We start from the raw sequence: 14,796 nt of genomic DNA on the forward strand, positions 1-14,796 counted from the left end.
CCGGGGCTCTTGGAGCTGATCCTCGGGAAACCGGCATCGCGGGTGGGATTAAATCCCCTTCGTGCGACGCGAAACTAACTCATTGGGGATGCGGGGGGGACGCGGGTGGTTGCGGAGGCAGCGAAGCCCCCGGGCCGCTGCTGTCGAGCGGGGAAAGGCCCCGGCGAGGGGCAGCGCTGCCGTGGTCCCGGGCGCCCGGGGCTCGTCCCCGCTCCGCCGGCCCAGCGGGGAGCAGGGGGATCGCGCGGCCGGCAGAAGGGCCCTTCCCGCGGGCGCGGAAGGCTTGGGGGAAAAAGGGGGGAAAAAAAAGGAGAAATGCACAGGGAAGTCTAAACGTGCCGCTGGCAGGAGGACGAGCCCCAGCACCCAGCGCAGCACCAGCGCGGTGCTGCCCGCTGCTCCCGGCGCGGCCGCCCCGTTAGCGGCACCCTGCAGCCGCTGAGCCCCCCCGGGGGCTTCTTTTTTTTTTTTTAATTTTTCTTTTTTGCAAAACTGGCTCGTCGCGGATGGAAATGCCCGGCCCTCGGAGCAAGCCAGGGGGGAGGCTCGCAGGGCGAGAGGGGGGCTCTGCTCGCCGCTGGGGCAGGCGGGTGCGGGGGGCGGGTGCCGTGGGGCTAGTTCTCCTCCCTGACGGGCCGGATCTTCATCTCGGTGAACTTGAGGGAGTACTGCCAGCCGGTCCAGGAGGACCACTCGATGCCGTCGGCGTAGGAGCTGTGGTGGCCCTTGAGGTACTGCCCGTTGAGGTTGGACGTGTGGCAGTTGCGGTACCACCAGGCGCCGTGGTAGAAGGCCGCGCAGTTGTTCTCCGAGTGGTCGTTGTCCAGGTCTTTGGTGGTGAACTTCATCCCGTTGTGCTTGAGGAAGGAGTCTCCTGCCGCGGGGCAGCGGAGGAGCCGTGAGCGGCCCCTTCCCTCGCCTCCGCGGCCGGCCCCGCCGGCCCCACGGCCGCCTACCTGCCGTTCCCGAGTAGTCCGCGATGGAGACGGGGTACCCGTCCTCCTCGGCGTCCACGGAGAAGAGGCCCACGCCGAAGGTGCCGTAGCGGGCGAAGGCCGTGCCGTTGTCGAAGTCCTCCAGGTCGACGCGGAGCTCGTAGCCGGCCTGCGCCGTGAGCAGGTGGATCCGCTGCAGCCCTGCGGGGCGGCGCGGCCGTCAGCGCCAGCCCCGCGGACCCCTTTTTTCCTTTCCCCCCACCCGGCCCTGCCACGCACCTAACCAGTGCTCGCCCGTCAGCTTCCCGAAGCCGTCCCGGTAGGCCGCCCAGCCGCGGAAGAAGTTCACGGAGCCGTCCTCCCGCCGCTGGAACACCTGCGGGGACACGGGGGGCGTCAGCCCGGCGCCCCGGGCGCCCGCCGGCCCCGCGCCGCCGCCTCGCTGGGCGCGCGCGCAGATTAAACCTTTTCCAGCCGTTCATTGCAGCGGAAGGACCCCGGCGCGCCGGCCCCCGGGGAAATGCCTGGTCGTCATCACCCGGCTCCCGGGGACGGCGAGTCGGTTCAGATAAAAGAATTAACTTGATCCCCCCGCCTAGACCTGGGAGCAGAGCTCGCGCCCCCGCCCCGGCCCCTGCCCTCCCCGGCACCGGCAAAACACTTCGAGCGAAACGCGCTCGGTCTCCTCGCGCGGCGCAGGGGGGGCGGCGAGGCCGCGGCGGGGCAGCGTCCCGGCCCCAAGGCGGAGCAGCATCCTGGGCCCACGGCGGAGCAGTGTCCCGACCCCGCGGCGGGGCAGCATCCCGGCCCCACGGCGGAGCAGCGTCCCGGCCCCACGGTGGAGCAGCATCCCATCCCCGCGGCAGGGCAGCGTCCCGACCCCGCGGCGGGGCAGCATCCCGGCCCCACGGCGGAGCAGCGTCCCGGCCCCACGGAGGAGCAGCGTCCCGGCCCCGCAGCGGAGCAGCGTCCCAGCCCCACGGCGCAGCATCATCCCGGCCCCGCAGCAGGGCAGCATCCCAGCCCCACGGCGGAGCAGCGTCCCGGCCCCGCAGCGGAGCAGCGTCCCAGCCCCACAGCGCGGCATCATCCCGGCCCCGCAGCAGGGCAGCGTCCCAGCCCCATGGCGGGGCAGCGTCCCGGGCCCACGGCGGAGCAGTGTCCCGGCCCCACGGCGGAGCACCGTCCCAGCCCCACGGCAGAGCAGCGTCCTGGCCCCCAGCTCGGTGGCTCCTCCTGCTGCGCCCCCTCCCCAGCGCCCGTCCTGCGACCCGCAGCCCTCCTTGAGCCGCGCTGAGCCCCCGCCTGCAGCCATCCCGCGGGCAGGCCGGACACGCTGCTTCTAGTCCTTTCCTCTCCCTCCGTCTCCCGCGTTCCCCAGAAAAAAAATAAATAAAAATCAAGTGATCTGGCATCTCCCTTTGCAACCGCCACCCCGGCGCTCTGCACTGCCCGCCTGCTCGGAAGGGCCCTTCTGCCGGCGCCGTGCGCCGTGCCGGCGGGGCCGTGCCGGCTCCGGCCTCGCCGGCCCTCCGCGGAGGAGCCGCTCCTCTCCTCCGCTCGGCAGTGTTTTGCGCCCTGCGTTTCAGCCTCTTTTATCAGTAGTTTCGAGTTCGATTTATTGACAGCGCTCCAGAAAACGCTGCTCCGTGTCCGACCGTTTGGACTTAATTAAGCCTCCAGCCCAGGATTAATTGCATTAAACTCGGCCAATTCAGGCTGCCTGGAAGCAAATCAAAGCTGGCCCGACTGCGGCACAGCGCCGCGCTCCCAGAGCCCCGGCTGAGGCTGGGGGCGGCCGGGGCGGCGGGGGGGCCCCGCGGTTCGGGAGGGGCGGCCGCGTGGGCGCCGGGGCGGGAGCAGCCGCTCCGCCGCGCCGGGCGCGCCCCGCTCCATGCGGTACTTACCTTCTAGAATTAGAGCCTTAATTTTTATCCCTGCGCTGAGCGCTTGAGAAGCTGCGGTTAAGCCCGTTTAAAGGGGCTTTCTTCGGGCTCGGCAAATGGTTGGGGGGGGGGGGGGAAGGAGGCACTTGGCTGGAAAAGGGCCCAAAGCTGATTTTCCCAGGGGAATGTCAGCTCCAATCGGCTCCGGCCGCGCGGGGAAGGGAGCGGAGGCAATGCGGATGCTCTGCTTTAATCGGCTTTGACCCGAGGCTGTAAATAGGCCAATTGCCCGCGCGGCGCTCGGGCGAGCGTGCGGGGCACGGCTTCATTAGCCGAGCCGCGGCGCGGTGATTACGGAGGCGCCGGCAGCTTAGCGCCGGCACGGGGCTCGGCCACCCGGCGCCGAGGGGCCGCCGAGGAGCCCCCGGCCGCCCCACGGGCCGCGGCGAGAGGTCGGAAACCGCTTTGCACCCCAGGTCCAAAAGGATTGCAAGGGCCCCGCATCTTTTTGGGTCTTCTGGACCCTTTGCCGGGCCGTGGGCTCCGCTCAGCCCCGCCGGGGCCCTGCAGGAACGGGGTTTCTGCATGGGGGGAGGCGGGCTGCTGCTTTTTACCTCCTCATGAAATATGGATCGCTCCCTCTTAAGCAAAAAGGATTTCCTTCCCCTTTGCTTTAAAGCCAAATCTGAAATATTTATCCCCCCGCTCTCTGCCACCTCTCGTCGATGCGAGCTCACCGGTGCACCGAGACAGGCCCCTGCAAAAAAAAAAACACATCGGCCCGGCAAAATGAGTGAGAAAAAGGGAGAGCGCTGCCTTTGCCGGCGCGGCACCGCTGCCGTTCCCTGGGCCCGGCTCCCTGGGAGCTTTGCCTCCGCTTCCTGCAGCTCCGCGCTCCCCTCTCTGCCCAGCCTGGCTCTCGGCTACCACCAAACCCCCCAGGAGATGCGAAATCTCGCCGCAGCCTCAGCCCCCCCCTCGCTCAGGGTTTCCAGCATCTGCTTCCACCGTTTGCTCTCTTTCCCCCCCTCGCTCGCTCCCCGCCGTCTCCGGGCTGCGGGGGGCTCGGGCGCTCGTGCGGGGCCGCCGCCGGGGCGGGGGCTCTTCTGCCGTCGCCCCGTGCTGATCTCCCGGGTCGCGGGAGCCGGGCCCTGTCCGTCCGACGGCCGAAGCATCTCGTCCCCGCGGAGATCACCCCTCCTCTTGGAACAGCGCGCGTTCCCCGAGGCTCGCGGCTCGCCCGCCGCCGCCGGCGCAGCGCAGCCCGACTGCAAATCTGTCACTTCTTGTTCCGCTCTCTCAGCCCGCGCGAGGATCTCTGTAGCGGCGAACGAACGGGCTGGGCAAAAGCAGCTCTGCAGCTTCCCCAGCGTGGCAGGTGTCTCGGGAAGCTGAAAGCTGTCACTTAAAATTACCACGGGCCTTGTCGTGCTGACGGAGCCCTTTCTTCCACAGCCTTTGGCTTTGCGGCTGCTTGCCAACGCGCGCTATTAAGACCCGGCATGGAAAATCAGCCCGAGCCAGCCAGAGCATCGCGCGATCGTTGCTCATAGGGCAGAGAACAACCCTTCGAATGATTTGCTCTGCTTCTCTGTGCAGATCCAGCTAGGACCCCAGCACGACCCTCGGCGTGCAGCCGCGCGCCGGCACGGGGAGCGGGGCTGCTGCGGCGCTGGGGCTCATGCTGCCAGGGCCTGACGGCTGCTTACGGCTCTCCAAAGCCCGCGGAGGTGGAGAAGGCCCATGGCAGGGCCGGGCTGTGCCAGGGCAGAGGGGAGGCAGCCCTGCACCGGCTGCTCCACCGCGGCGCTGCAAAGAAGCTGATTCCGGGTATTTTGCCCCAGACTCGATAGGGATGAAAGCTCGGCGGCACCAGGAGGAGCACAGCGTTCGCAAGGCTTCCGGAGGAGACAGCATGTGACTTTCTAAAGCCTCCCGAGATGTTTCGCCTCTCCACCTTTAATCACGCCGTTATTACTTTAATAAAGGGATGGGAGGTGAGCGCAGAGGCAGGGAGGCCCTGCCACGGACAGCAGCGCCGAGGTCGGCCTGGGAAATTACAGTCCCGCAAACTGAGCCTGGCGCTGCGGGGTGCTCAGGTCAGCCCGGGAGCCCCGCAGCAGCAGCGCCGCGAGCTGAGCGCAGCACGCGCCCGCTGCCGTGGCGCCGGCGCGGCCGGGACAGGGACCCGCGCCGCGGCCTGCTGCGGCCCTGCGCCGGGCAGAGCTGGAAGGGGGAATAAAACCGCCCAGGGGAAGGGCAGAGCCTGGGAGAAGCGCCCCAGGTCTCCTCGGTCCCGGGCGCTAGCCAAGCCACGCTGCCAGTTGGCAAGGACGGGTGCAGCCTGCCCGGAGGTGTTGCGGGGCGAGAGGTGCCGGGGCTGCTCGGAGGAAGGGGATGGGGGGGAGACGATGCGGGGACCTTGCCCCGGCAAGGGGCCGCGGCGCTGCTGCAGGGGGGCCGGGGGTTTCTCCTCCGGCCGGCGCCGAGCGCTGCCGCTCTCCCTCCCCGGCCGGCTCCCGGCAGCCGCTAAGCCTCCGGTGCAAAGTAAGGCTTAGCTTAGCTCAGCAGCTCCCGAGCTCCCCGGCCAAAATTGATTCAGCTGCCATCACCGCTCCCACCCACCTACCCACATGCAAATAAGCCCAAATGTCAAGAGTAATAGCTCTGGAGGAGGAGGAGGAGGAGGAGGAGGAGGGGAGGGGAGGGAGGCTTCCCGGGCTCTGCGGCACAGCTCCCAGCCGTGCCGTGCCGTGCAGTGCTGAGGCTCGCCTGGAGCGTGGCTGAGTCAGAGCCCCGCGGCCCCCAACGCGGCCCCTGCCCAAGGGCGACGGCGGAGGCACCCCCAGCCCCAGCTCGGCCCCGGCCCCGGCTCGCTGCGGCTGCCGGCGGGAGCCCGCGCTGCACTGCGGCCCCGAGGGCCGGGGCCGGAGGCGAAGCCTGGCCGGCGCTGGGCCGCTGCCCGGCTCCGCGGCGCGGCGCCCGGGGCTTTGCCCGGGTCGGGGGCCGGCCCGGCACCTCCGAGCAGGTGCTGCCTGGCGGGAGATCGGATTCTCTGCAACTTCTTCAGCCCAGCGCGAGGCCTCCCAGCTGCGGCAGCTTTACACCAGCCCAGTGCCGCTGGCTCGCTCGTCGGGCAGCCCGGGGCCCCGGGCGCGACGCGGGACGCGCGGGCGGCGTGCTGAGCGCGCCGGGACTCTGCCCGCTCGCCCGGGCTGGGCGCCGGGCTCGTCAGCCCCGCGGCGGCACGCCGGGCACGGGGAATAAGCTCCCTCCTCCCGGCTCCGCTCAAAGCTGCTTAAGGGCGATCGGATCTCGGGGATTTGCCTCCCGGAGCGCCCAGCTGGAGGGGCAGCTCGGCTCGCCCCGGGCCCAGAGGCCTCCTTCCCACCCCGCCGGGCGGGTGGAGGGTCTCCACGTCCCCAGCCGCCTCCTCGGGGACCCCCCCGCCCCCCCCGGGGCTGCCTTGCTCCGGTGCTGCCACGCCGTGGGGGGGCAGTTTGCAGCTGGGGCTTTGCGGGACGGATGGACGGACAGACCCCACGCCGCAAGCACCGCATGCCGTCCCCCGGGCACATGCTGCCCCTCCCCGTTACCGCAATTAGGGGGCCGGGACGGCATCGCCCTCGCCAATGGCCTCCCCCCCCCCCCGCCCGGCGCCCTGCTGCCGGGAAAGGGGCGCGGAAAGCTCGGTGCTGCGCAGCCCCCCGAGCCGGCGCAGCCGGCGTTTCGGCCGCCCCCCGCGCGGCCGCCGCTCACCGTCCAGCCGCCGCCGTCGGTGCTCATGTCGCAGTAGACCTGGAAGCCCGAGGGGTGGTGCGTGGGGAAGATGGAGTAAACCCCGTCCTCTTGCTGGCCGCTCGCGTAGACGTCGAAGCAGTCCCGGGGCCGGGAGCCTGCGGCGCACCGGGGGGGGAGGTTGGTTAATTAATAATTAGCTCGTTCAGCGCCGCAAGGTTTCTCCCGGGCGCCCGACGGCGCTGCCGGCCCCGCGCCGGCCGGCCGTCGCCCGCGGGCTCCTCCGAGGCGCCGGCGGGAGGGATTCGGGCCCGCGCGCTCTTAGCCGAGCCGCCCGCGAGGCGCTTTAACGCGGGACGCCGGGATGCGCCGGCGCCCGCCTGCGCCGGGCTCTCACCGTTGGAGCAGCCGCGGGGCCGCGCGCCCCGCGCCGGCACTCTCTGCAGATCGGCCTTGAGCCGGGGCCGGGCCGAGCCGCGGTCTCGCTGCAGCGCCTCGAGGACGTCGCTCACGGAGCTCGCCAGCCGGGCCACGTCGCTCTGGCTCTCCGAGAGCAGCTGCGGGCGGGGAGCGGGGACGCGCGGGAAGCGGGTGAAGCGCCGCTGCCGCTGGCGCCCGCCCGGGCACGAGGATGCTCTGCCCGCGCCCCGCGGTCCCGGCCCGGCGCCCCGGCACGGCAGGGCTCCCCCGTGATGGGGAGCAGGCCTGGGGGCGCGCGGGTCACCGCGGTCCCCTGCGGGCCGGCATCCGGGGGATAAAAACCCCCTCCGGAGGCCGGGATTGCTCCAGAAATAGCCGCGTCCTGAGGCGGCCGCCGGCTCGCGGGCTTCCCCCGAGGCGACCCGGGCAGAGCCGGGGGCAGGCCAGGCGGCGCGGGCACGCGCCGGCATCCCCGGGACACGCTCCGCGCCCGCCCTTCCCGCGCCGCACGGAGGCAGAGGAGCCCGGGGAGAGCCTGGATGGAGCCGAGCAGCCCGCAGCCCTCCGGCCCCGCCAGCCCGTGCCAGGAGGGACCCCCCCCTGGGAATCGCTCGCCCAGCGGGCCAGGTAACCACTGCAGCGCGGCTCCCGGGCTGGGAAGGTTTGGGGATGGCGGAGAAGGTGATCCAGAGGGGCAGTTTGCCACCAGGGCTCCTCGCCCATTCCTGAGCAAAGCAGGGAGAGGAAAACCCCTTGGGAAGGTCCCAAGAGTGCAGAGCCTCCGAACTAGACCCGGAGCAGGGCGGGGGGCAGCCAGGCTTTGCAACTTTAAATTTCCAAGCCTGAAAAAATCACTTTAAACTCAGCGCCTCTCTCCTGGGGGTCTTTCCTGGGCATTGCAACAAGGCCGGGGACCAGCAGCGGGCCGAGGCTGCGGGAGCCGTGTCGTCCCGGGGCAGAGCAGACCCCGGGACACCTGGGGCCCTGCACCCACCTGGATGAGCCTGCCCTGCTCGCTGTGCAGGGCGCTGAGCTCCTGCCCCACGGCGCTGTGCCCTTTCTTGAGGCCGTCGCAGTCGGCGCGCAGCTGGGCGGCGTGCGCCAGCAGCTTGGCCACCTCGTCGGCCACGGTGGCCAGCAGGGCTCTCTGCTGCCCTTTGGCGGCCTTGGCCTCGGCGTCGTGCTCGCTCAGGGCCCGCAGCACGGAGGACTGGAGGCCCTCGAGGCGCGTGAAGCTGCCCGCCTGGTCGGGGCAGTTGGGGTCGATGAAGATGTTGATGCGGGAGCTGTCGGCCTTCTGGATGGTCACCAGGGCGTTGGCCTCCTCGGGGTTGGTGCTGATGACGGGCGGCGACTCCGTGACGGGCGTGTGGTAGTGGTTCATGAAGAGGATGGCCCCGGTGACCGTCACGGCCAGCAGGACGGCCACCGAGAGCAGCACGGTGCACAGCACGTACCCGCAGCTCATCCTCTGGGGACACAGAGACACGCGGCGTCCGGCACCGCCGAGCCCGCCCGGCGCCCGGCGCCCGCGCGGCCCGGCTCGAGCGTCCTGCACCCCCTCGCGGCAGCGCCCGCGGCCCGGGCAGAGCGTCCCTCCCGCCCGGCGCTGCCACCGCGGCTCCTTCCCCTGCCGGGAAGCCGGCACGGAGACGCGCTGTCTGCTCCGAGCCGCGGGCGCGCCGCGGCCTCGCCGGCGGGGAGCGCACGGCGGCAGCGCTTCGGCGACGCTGCTGCCCGGTGCATTGCCGAGGGGGACGCGGCGGGGGGATGCCGATGCGCCCAGCTTCCAGGGGATGCAGACGGGGCTGGGATTTGGGGGCCGGGGGGGGGGGTCACTCGCACGGCCTTGGATCTGCAACCGGATTACCCCGGGGGCACCGGATCCGGCAACGAGATAGCGCGCTTCCGAGGCCGGGAGGGGACGCGGGGATGGACGGGACCGGGAGACGGGTCCGAGAACGGGAACAGTGCGGCGGCCGCGGGCTCCCGCTGGTTTTATTCAGTGCGGTGATGCTCAGCCGGAGCCCCGGGAGCAGCCCTGGTGCCTGGGGAGGCGCGAGCGGAGGCTAAGGGGGACGTGGCCGCCGGCACGCTCCGAGCTGGGCGCACGGGGCGGCCAGAAACCCGGGGAGACGAAGGGGCCACGGGAAGGGGCTCGTGGCAGAGCAGCAGGCAAAAGGGACCGGCAGGCTCGAGGAGAGCCGCTGCCGTCCCAAGCGTCCCGGGAACCCGCTCCGAGCGTCTCCCCGCTCCGGGGAGCGGCGCGCTCCCATCCCCCTTGGCCGCTTCCCCCGCTCTTGGAGCCCCCAGGCACGCTCCGGTGCCTCCCGGCCGGCGGACGGCAAAGGTCCCCGAGCCCCGGGAGCGTCTCCACCAGCCGGGCCGGCCCGCGGGCTGCCTGCAGGATGGCGTCTTCTCCTTGCAAAGCACGAAGCGATGCCGTCAGCGCGCAGGGAGCCGGCTCCCGCCCCGCCGCATTAGCGCCCCGTCCCCGCCGGCTGCCTCCCCTTTCCATTACACCTGCAGGACAGAGGCTGTGATTTCCCCTGACCCCGGCCACGGCGGCTGTCACAAGGAATCGCGGGGCTGGGCAGAAAGCTGCCGATTCGGAGAGACAAAGACGACTTTCTCCGGGAACGAGGAGAAAATTGCTGCATCTGCAAAGATTTCCCCGGCCCGGTCCGTCCCCTCCTGTGCACATCGATCGGGAGTGACACCTTCCTTCAAGCACCCTTCATTCACGCTCCGGTGACCGTTTGCATTAAGGAGACCCCGGCTGTGGCCGCCGGGACCCGCCGGCTGCCGCCGCAGCTCCCCCGCGCGCCCCGGCAGCCGCGGCCGCCTCGTCCCCCGGGCCCGAGGCCAGGCGGGAGGGGAGAGCGGCGCCGGGCTGCACCCACGGGTGGGCGGGTGGGCAGGCCGCCGGGGACCACCTTAACGAGGGCCAGGGCCCGCGTGTGCATTGAGAGGGAACGTCAAAGGCAATGAGGGAAGCTTTCAGCAAGGAGCCGGGTACCGGGCTCGCTCCGCGCTCAGCAGGCACGATGCCCCCGGCCCGAGGGAGCCTGCGGCACCGCCGGGGGCGGCGGCGACCACCGGGATGCCGGGTCTCATCCCGGGAGCAATTTTTCTGCATGGGAATTGAGGGGGAGCAGCAGGATGTTGGCAGATGAGGTGGAAAATCCCCATAACTCGACAGTGGGGGGACGAGGCAGCCCCGCGGGCGGTTTCCGATCCGCAGCGCGAGCGCAGGCGGCCCCGCGGCCCCTCTCGAGCCTGCAGAAGTCCCTGCCTGCAGCGCGCACGCAGCCGGCGCCGGCCGAGGGACCGGCTTCGGTAAGCAGAGCACCACGCGGAGACGACGCTCCGATTCCTGCGGCCAGACAAATCCCAAATGGGCTTTAACACGCCAAGATCCTGCAGTTTTGCCCAGGAGTTGCGTTCATCCACGTGCCCGTGCCGCTGCCTCCCCGTCACTCCGGGGCGAGGGGGACGAGCTGCGGAAGGATCCCCTTAGCAGGTAACCGCCTCTCCTTGCCACGGGGAGATGCTGCTTCACAACAGCTTTCCGAGTCCCCCAGCATTTCCCTGGCAGGTTGTTACCTGGCAACCTGCAGTGGGGAGAGGAGAGAAACCGGGATCCATCGGCACCAGGAACCTCCCAACCAGCTGAAGTTAACGGCGGTGCCCCATGAATCCTGCTGCATGGCAGCGCCTGGCCTCTCCGAACGCCTCGGCCACACGTGGTCCTGCCCCACCGAGGCTGCACCCGTCGTGATGCCAGCGGTTCCTGCTGCCTATTGCATGGCCTTGAGCTCATGGGCTTCCTTCTGGGGCTTTCGACCAGCAGAGTGGTGTGGTCTCCTGGCTCTGTGACGGCCACCACAGCTACTGATGTTCTCCCTGCCACCGGGCTGGAGGTCCTGATGTCTCATATTGCTTCTTCCTAAAGAGACCAGGTTTCTTCCCCACCAGCAAGGCCAAGAGGTGCTTGAGAGGAGCAGAGCTGCACTTGCCAATCTGCTCTTGCTGCTGGGGCCAGGCTGGAGAAGTTCTGGTGGTGGGTCCCTGCAGTGCTGGCACATCATGCTGTTTCCTTCAGCTACTCTGAGTGCTCAAGCTCTGCTCCTTGGTGGAGCACAGAAGCACACTCAGGAAGATGGGCACTTCTCCTGCCAGCCGACATGGAGGAAAGGAGACAACTGAGGTTTACCAAATGGAGGAAACAGTTCTCTCCCTGTCGCGATGGTTGTTTGGAGGGCAGCAGCTCCCGCGTTCTTGTCGAGGGCTCCGAAGCCCAGCCATGCATACCAATCCCTGGAACCGGGGGCCTCAGATTTGATGTCTGATGGTCAGAGAGCCAGGTCTGAGGAGCAGTCACAGTGGATTATCTCTTTTCCAGACTGTGCCTTCAGAGCCGTTGCTGGCAGATGGGCAGCAGTAGAGGCGAGGCAGGAGGAGGCCAAGCCAAGCTCTCCAATTTCACAGGCGCATGTGGCCACCCAAAAAAGAAATCCTAGAGCCCACCCAGACCCACAGAGGCAGGTTTGGACAAGGGATCCTGCTCCTTTTCAGCCATAGCTCTGAAAGGTTCAGAGCACCCTGGAGAGCCAGCTCAAGCAAAGAACAAAAGCTCCTCCACCCCCATCCTCCATCAGCCCTTCAGGGCCTCTCTACACTTGGCCATCCTACCCTGTGGTGCAGGGACCCCATGGCATGGACAACCGCACAGGCTGCTGCATCCTGAGGTATGGGTCTCAGTACCCCCAATACCCGTCATCACTCCACCGCAGCCAAGCACCCCTGCCATGCTCCTCAGCCAGGGCACGTGAGCAGCCAAGCCGGGTGCTGGCAGACAGCAGCTCCGGTGCACCCACACCCACAGCATGAAGCTGGCTTGTCCTGGGGCAGAGCCAAATGCTGGCTGCAGCCATGGGACCACGGATGGAGAGCGGTGGTGGGAGAAGCTGAGCAGTACCATGGGAGATGCTTTTCAAGAAGGAAGTGCCCTTTGCTGGTGCCAGCGGAGCTCCTCTTGGCAGCTCACGAGCAGAAAGGGCAGGCTCCCCTTCAGCAAGCAGGGCTGCCAGGGCAAGCTCTTTGCCGTGAGACCGCAGGCTGCGGTCATGGGGCAGCCGTGTGTGCTCTCTCCCTGAGCCATGCCCCCTGCCAAATACGAACTGGGGCCTGGGCTGTGCTTCTGAGGCAGATGGACACTGGTTTGCACCACCCGGACTCAGCTGTTGGGGCAATCTTTAGCCTTGCTCCCCTCTGCCTTATTGCTGTGGTCTATCTGGCCCCAGGTTAGCAGGGGCCAGTCACGGACACCCCCTCCCCCCAGCCCTTCCTAGCTCCAGAGCTGCTCAAGCAGCTCATTTTGCATCACAGCTGGTTGCCCTGCTCTGCCTCACTTCCACCCCCAGGGTTGAAGCATCTTCTTTGCTCCAGCCCCTTCTTCAGCAGGCAGCCTCCCTTGCTGTCCAGCTCTACTGCTCAACAGCCTTGTGCAGGGCTGCAAACTACACGTCCCTGTTTATTCTCGGGCTGCAGGGCTGTGCTGGGGATGTGTGCCGGTACAGTTCACCCGCCCTCCACCCGACCTGCTCCCCACCTCGTCCTGGAGCCTACCAAAACACTTTGTGTGTGCCCCTCAGGCGCAGGCGCAGCACAGATTAATTGAGCCTCCTATTCTCATTACCTACTCTCCTCGGTAATCCAAAGCCTGCCTAGCTCTGCTCCTACACTGCAAAACACTTCGTGATGTGGGGAGAGGAGATGAATGCAGACGGTGCTCTGGCCAGAGCTCACTGGTTGTGGGTCAGCCTGCACACTGACTTGGGGGGTGGTTCCAGAGGAGTCTACAGGAGCTGAAAGCCCAGCAGAAAGCGGGCACTAAACACTGTCTCCTTTGCAAACCCCAGTCTTGAGGAACAGCCTGTTCCTGGGATGTGCTGGGCAGCCCGGCATGGGTGGTGGGGCTGGGCCCACCCTGCCCAGCCTGTCCTCAGGCGGTACGCGAATGCAAGGCGCTCAGGCTGAGCTTGGCTGGCCTGGGACATTGGCAGCTTGGCTGTAGCTGGACAGCAGTGCTCGGGCTCTTGCAAGGATGGGCTGTGGTGTTAGTGAGCCGGCTCCGCAGGGAAGAGGAGATGAGAGCAAGGTTTCTCTCTCTCGAGGTCGGCGCATGCTGTGCTGCTCGGGGTGAGCATCCCCTCTCCAGCAAAGCGAGGGGAGCCCGAGCACTGGTCAGGCAGATGTGCCACAGAGGGAGAAAAGTGCTCAGAAAAGGGCATGCAGAAGGGACAAATCAAGCAGACATCTGATTTCTGCTGCAGGGTCCCATCCTCTTTGGTGGCAGGGAGAAAATGAAGCGATGGTGCTGGGGAAGAAAGAGAGTGTCTAACTCTCGGGTTGTCCCGGATTCCCTGCCCGGCACGGCAGGCAATGGAGATTCCTGCCGTGTCTCCTGCCTCCCTGGTCTCCTTTCTTTCTTCTTGGCTCTTTCCCTTCACTCAAAGGCTCAGTTGGAGACTGGCTCCCTCGCTTTGTCCTGGCTCTTTACAGGAACGCGCCGGGAGTGCTCATCTGTGCAACACGCAGCCGTGCCTGTGCCCGGAGCGCAGGGCAGCAGTGCGCACTCGCTGCACAGCCTTGCGCGCCCTTGCATGGACCCGCGCTTGGATTCTCACCGGTACCTGCATGCTCGGTTTGAGGTGTTGGCACACGTGCGGTGGCTTGTGCAAACAGGCTCCGGCACGTGCCCAAACACCCGTGCACTGCAATGTATGCTCTGCGAGAGCTTTTCTGCACCTCACCACAAGCCCACTCTGCTCCCCTCCTCTGCTAAACTGGGCAGGCTCCCAGCTGCATTCAGAGAGGGCAAGGTGGCAGAGAGAGTCCATAAATGAAGAGGGATGGCTCTGTCTGCACCGCAGAGTCAACACGCAAAATCCCCTTTAAAAGGTTATTTAAGCCGTTAAAATGTGCAGCAGTTAATCAGAGGCATGTGTGACAGCCCCGGCGTATTTACCCGCTGCCTGTCTAACATGCAGCCACTCAGCTAGAGAATGATGTGACACTCACCGTAAATAAATAAACTAAATAATGCAGGGGGGAATTTGCCAGCAGCCAGCGCACCCGCTGCCGGGGAGGGGGCTCGCCAGCCGCAGGGCTGCGCCGGGGCCCCGGGGGTCGCTCGCGGGGCCCCGCGGGGGCAGCGCCGCCTCCCCCCCCTCCCCGCCCCCCCCCGGGGGAGGCCGCGGCTCGGCGCCGGCAGCCGGCAGAAAAGTTGCTCGGGGGTCAGGGGGCTGCGGCGGGGGAACCCCGGGGCAGCGGCCGCCCGGCGGCTCCCCGCGCCCCGCAGCCGCCCGCCCCCCGCCCGCCCCCCGCCGGCCCGGCCCGGCCCGGCCCGGCTCGGCCCTACCTGCGCCTTCTCCTGCTGCCCGTCCTCAAGGTGCGACGCTCCTCCCATGGTTTTCCACCGGTCGTTGCCCATCGCGCCGGGGCGGGCAGGGGCCCCGCGATCCGCCGCAACTTTCCGCCGCTCGCACAACTCCCCGCCGGCCGCCCCTGCTCGCCCGCAAAACCCCCCCCCCCCAAAAAAAAAAAATCCCCCCCCCTGCACACACCTTCCAACCCCCCCCGAACAAGTCGCCCCAAACGCCCCCAACGCCGCCGCCCGCGCTGCCCCGGCGGAGCCGCCGCGCTGCCCGGCTCGCCGCGGTGGGGAGGGACGGGAGGGAGGGACGGGAGGAAGAGGAGGGAGGAGGGAGGCAGGACACGGGCACGGACACGGGGGTGGATCTTCCCTCCCC

At 68.3% G+C, this 14,796-nt stretch overlaps 1 protein-coding gene across 1 annotated transcript; it reads right to left on the reverse strand.

Moving 5' to 3' along the window:
- Positions 1-504: 504 nt before the first annotated feature.
- FIBCD1 (fibrinogen C domain containing 1) lies at positions 505-14,477 on the reverse strand. Its single transcript, XM_062590957.1, has 7 exons — positions 14,406-14,477; positions 7,974-8,450; positions 6,957-7,116; positions 6,581-6,717; positions 1,215-1,311; positions 957-1,136; positions 505-874 (listed from the first exon to the last, which is right to left on the reverse strand). The coding sequence occupies exons 1-7, from the start codon at positions 14,475-14,477 to the stop codon at positions 615-617; spliced, it is 1,383 nt and encodes a 460-aa protein (XP_062446941.1). The 3' UTR covers positions 505-614.
- Positions 14,478-14,796: the final 319 nt, after the last annotated feature.

The sequence above is a fragment of the Rhea pennata genome, chromosome 18 (assembly GCF_028389875.1).
Source record: "Rhea pennata isolate bPtePen1 chromosome 18, bPtePen1.pri, whole genome shotgun sequence".
NCBI classification, from domain to species: Eukaryota; Metazoa; Chordata; class Aves; order Rheiformes; family Rheidae; genus Rhea; species Rhea pennata.

What these genes read in the sequence shown, in the direction of transcription:
- FIBCD1 (XM_062590957.1), bottom strand. Translation starts at nt 14,477, where the DNA reads ATGGGCAACGACCGGTGGAAAACCATGGGAGGAGCGTCGCACCTTGAG. An exon ending in GGCAGCAGGAGAAGGCGCAG is followed by an intron (nt 8,451 to 14,405) that starts GTAGGGCCGAGC and finishes CTGTGTCCCCAG; the next exon opens with AGGATGAGCTGCGGGTACGT. An exon ending in GACGGGCGAGCACTGGTTAG is followed by an intron (nt 1,137 to 1,214) that starts GTGCGTGGCAGG and finishes GCCGCCCCGCAG; the next exon opens with GGCTGCAGCGGATCCACCTG.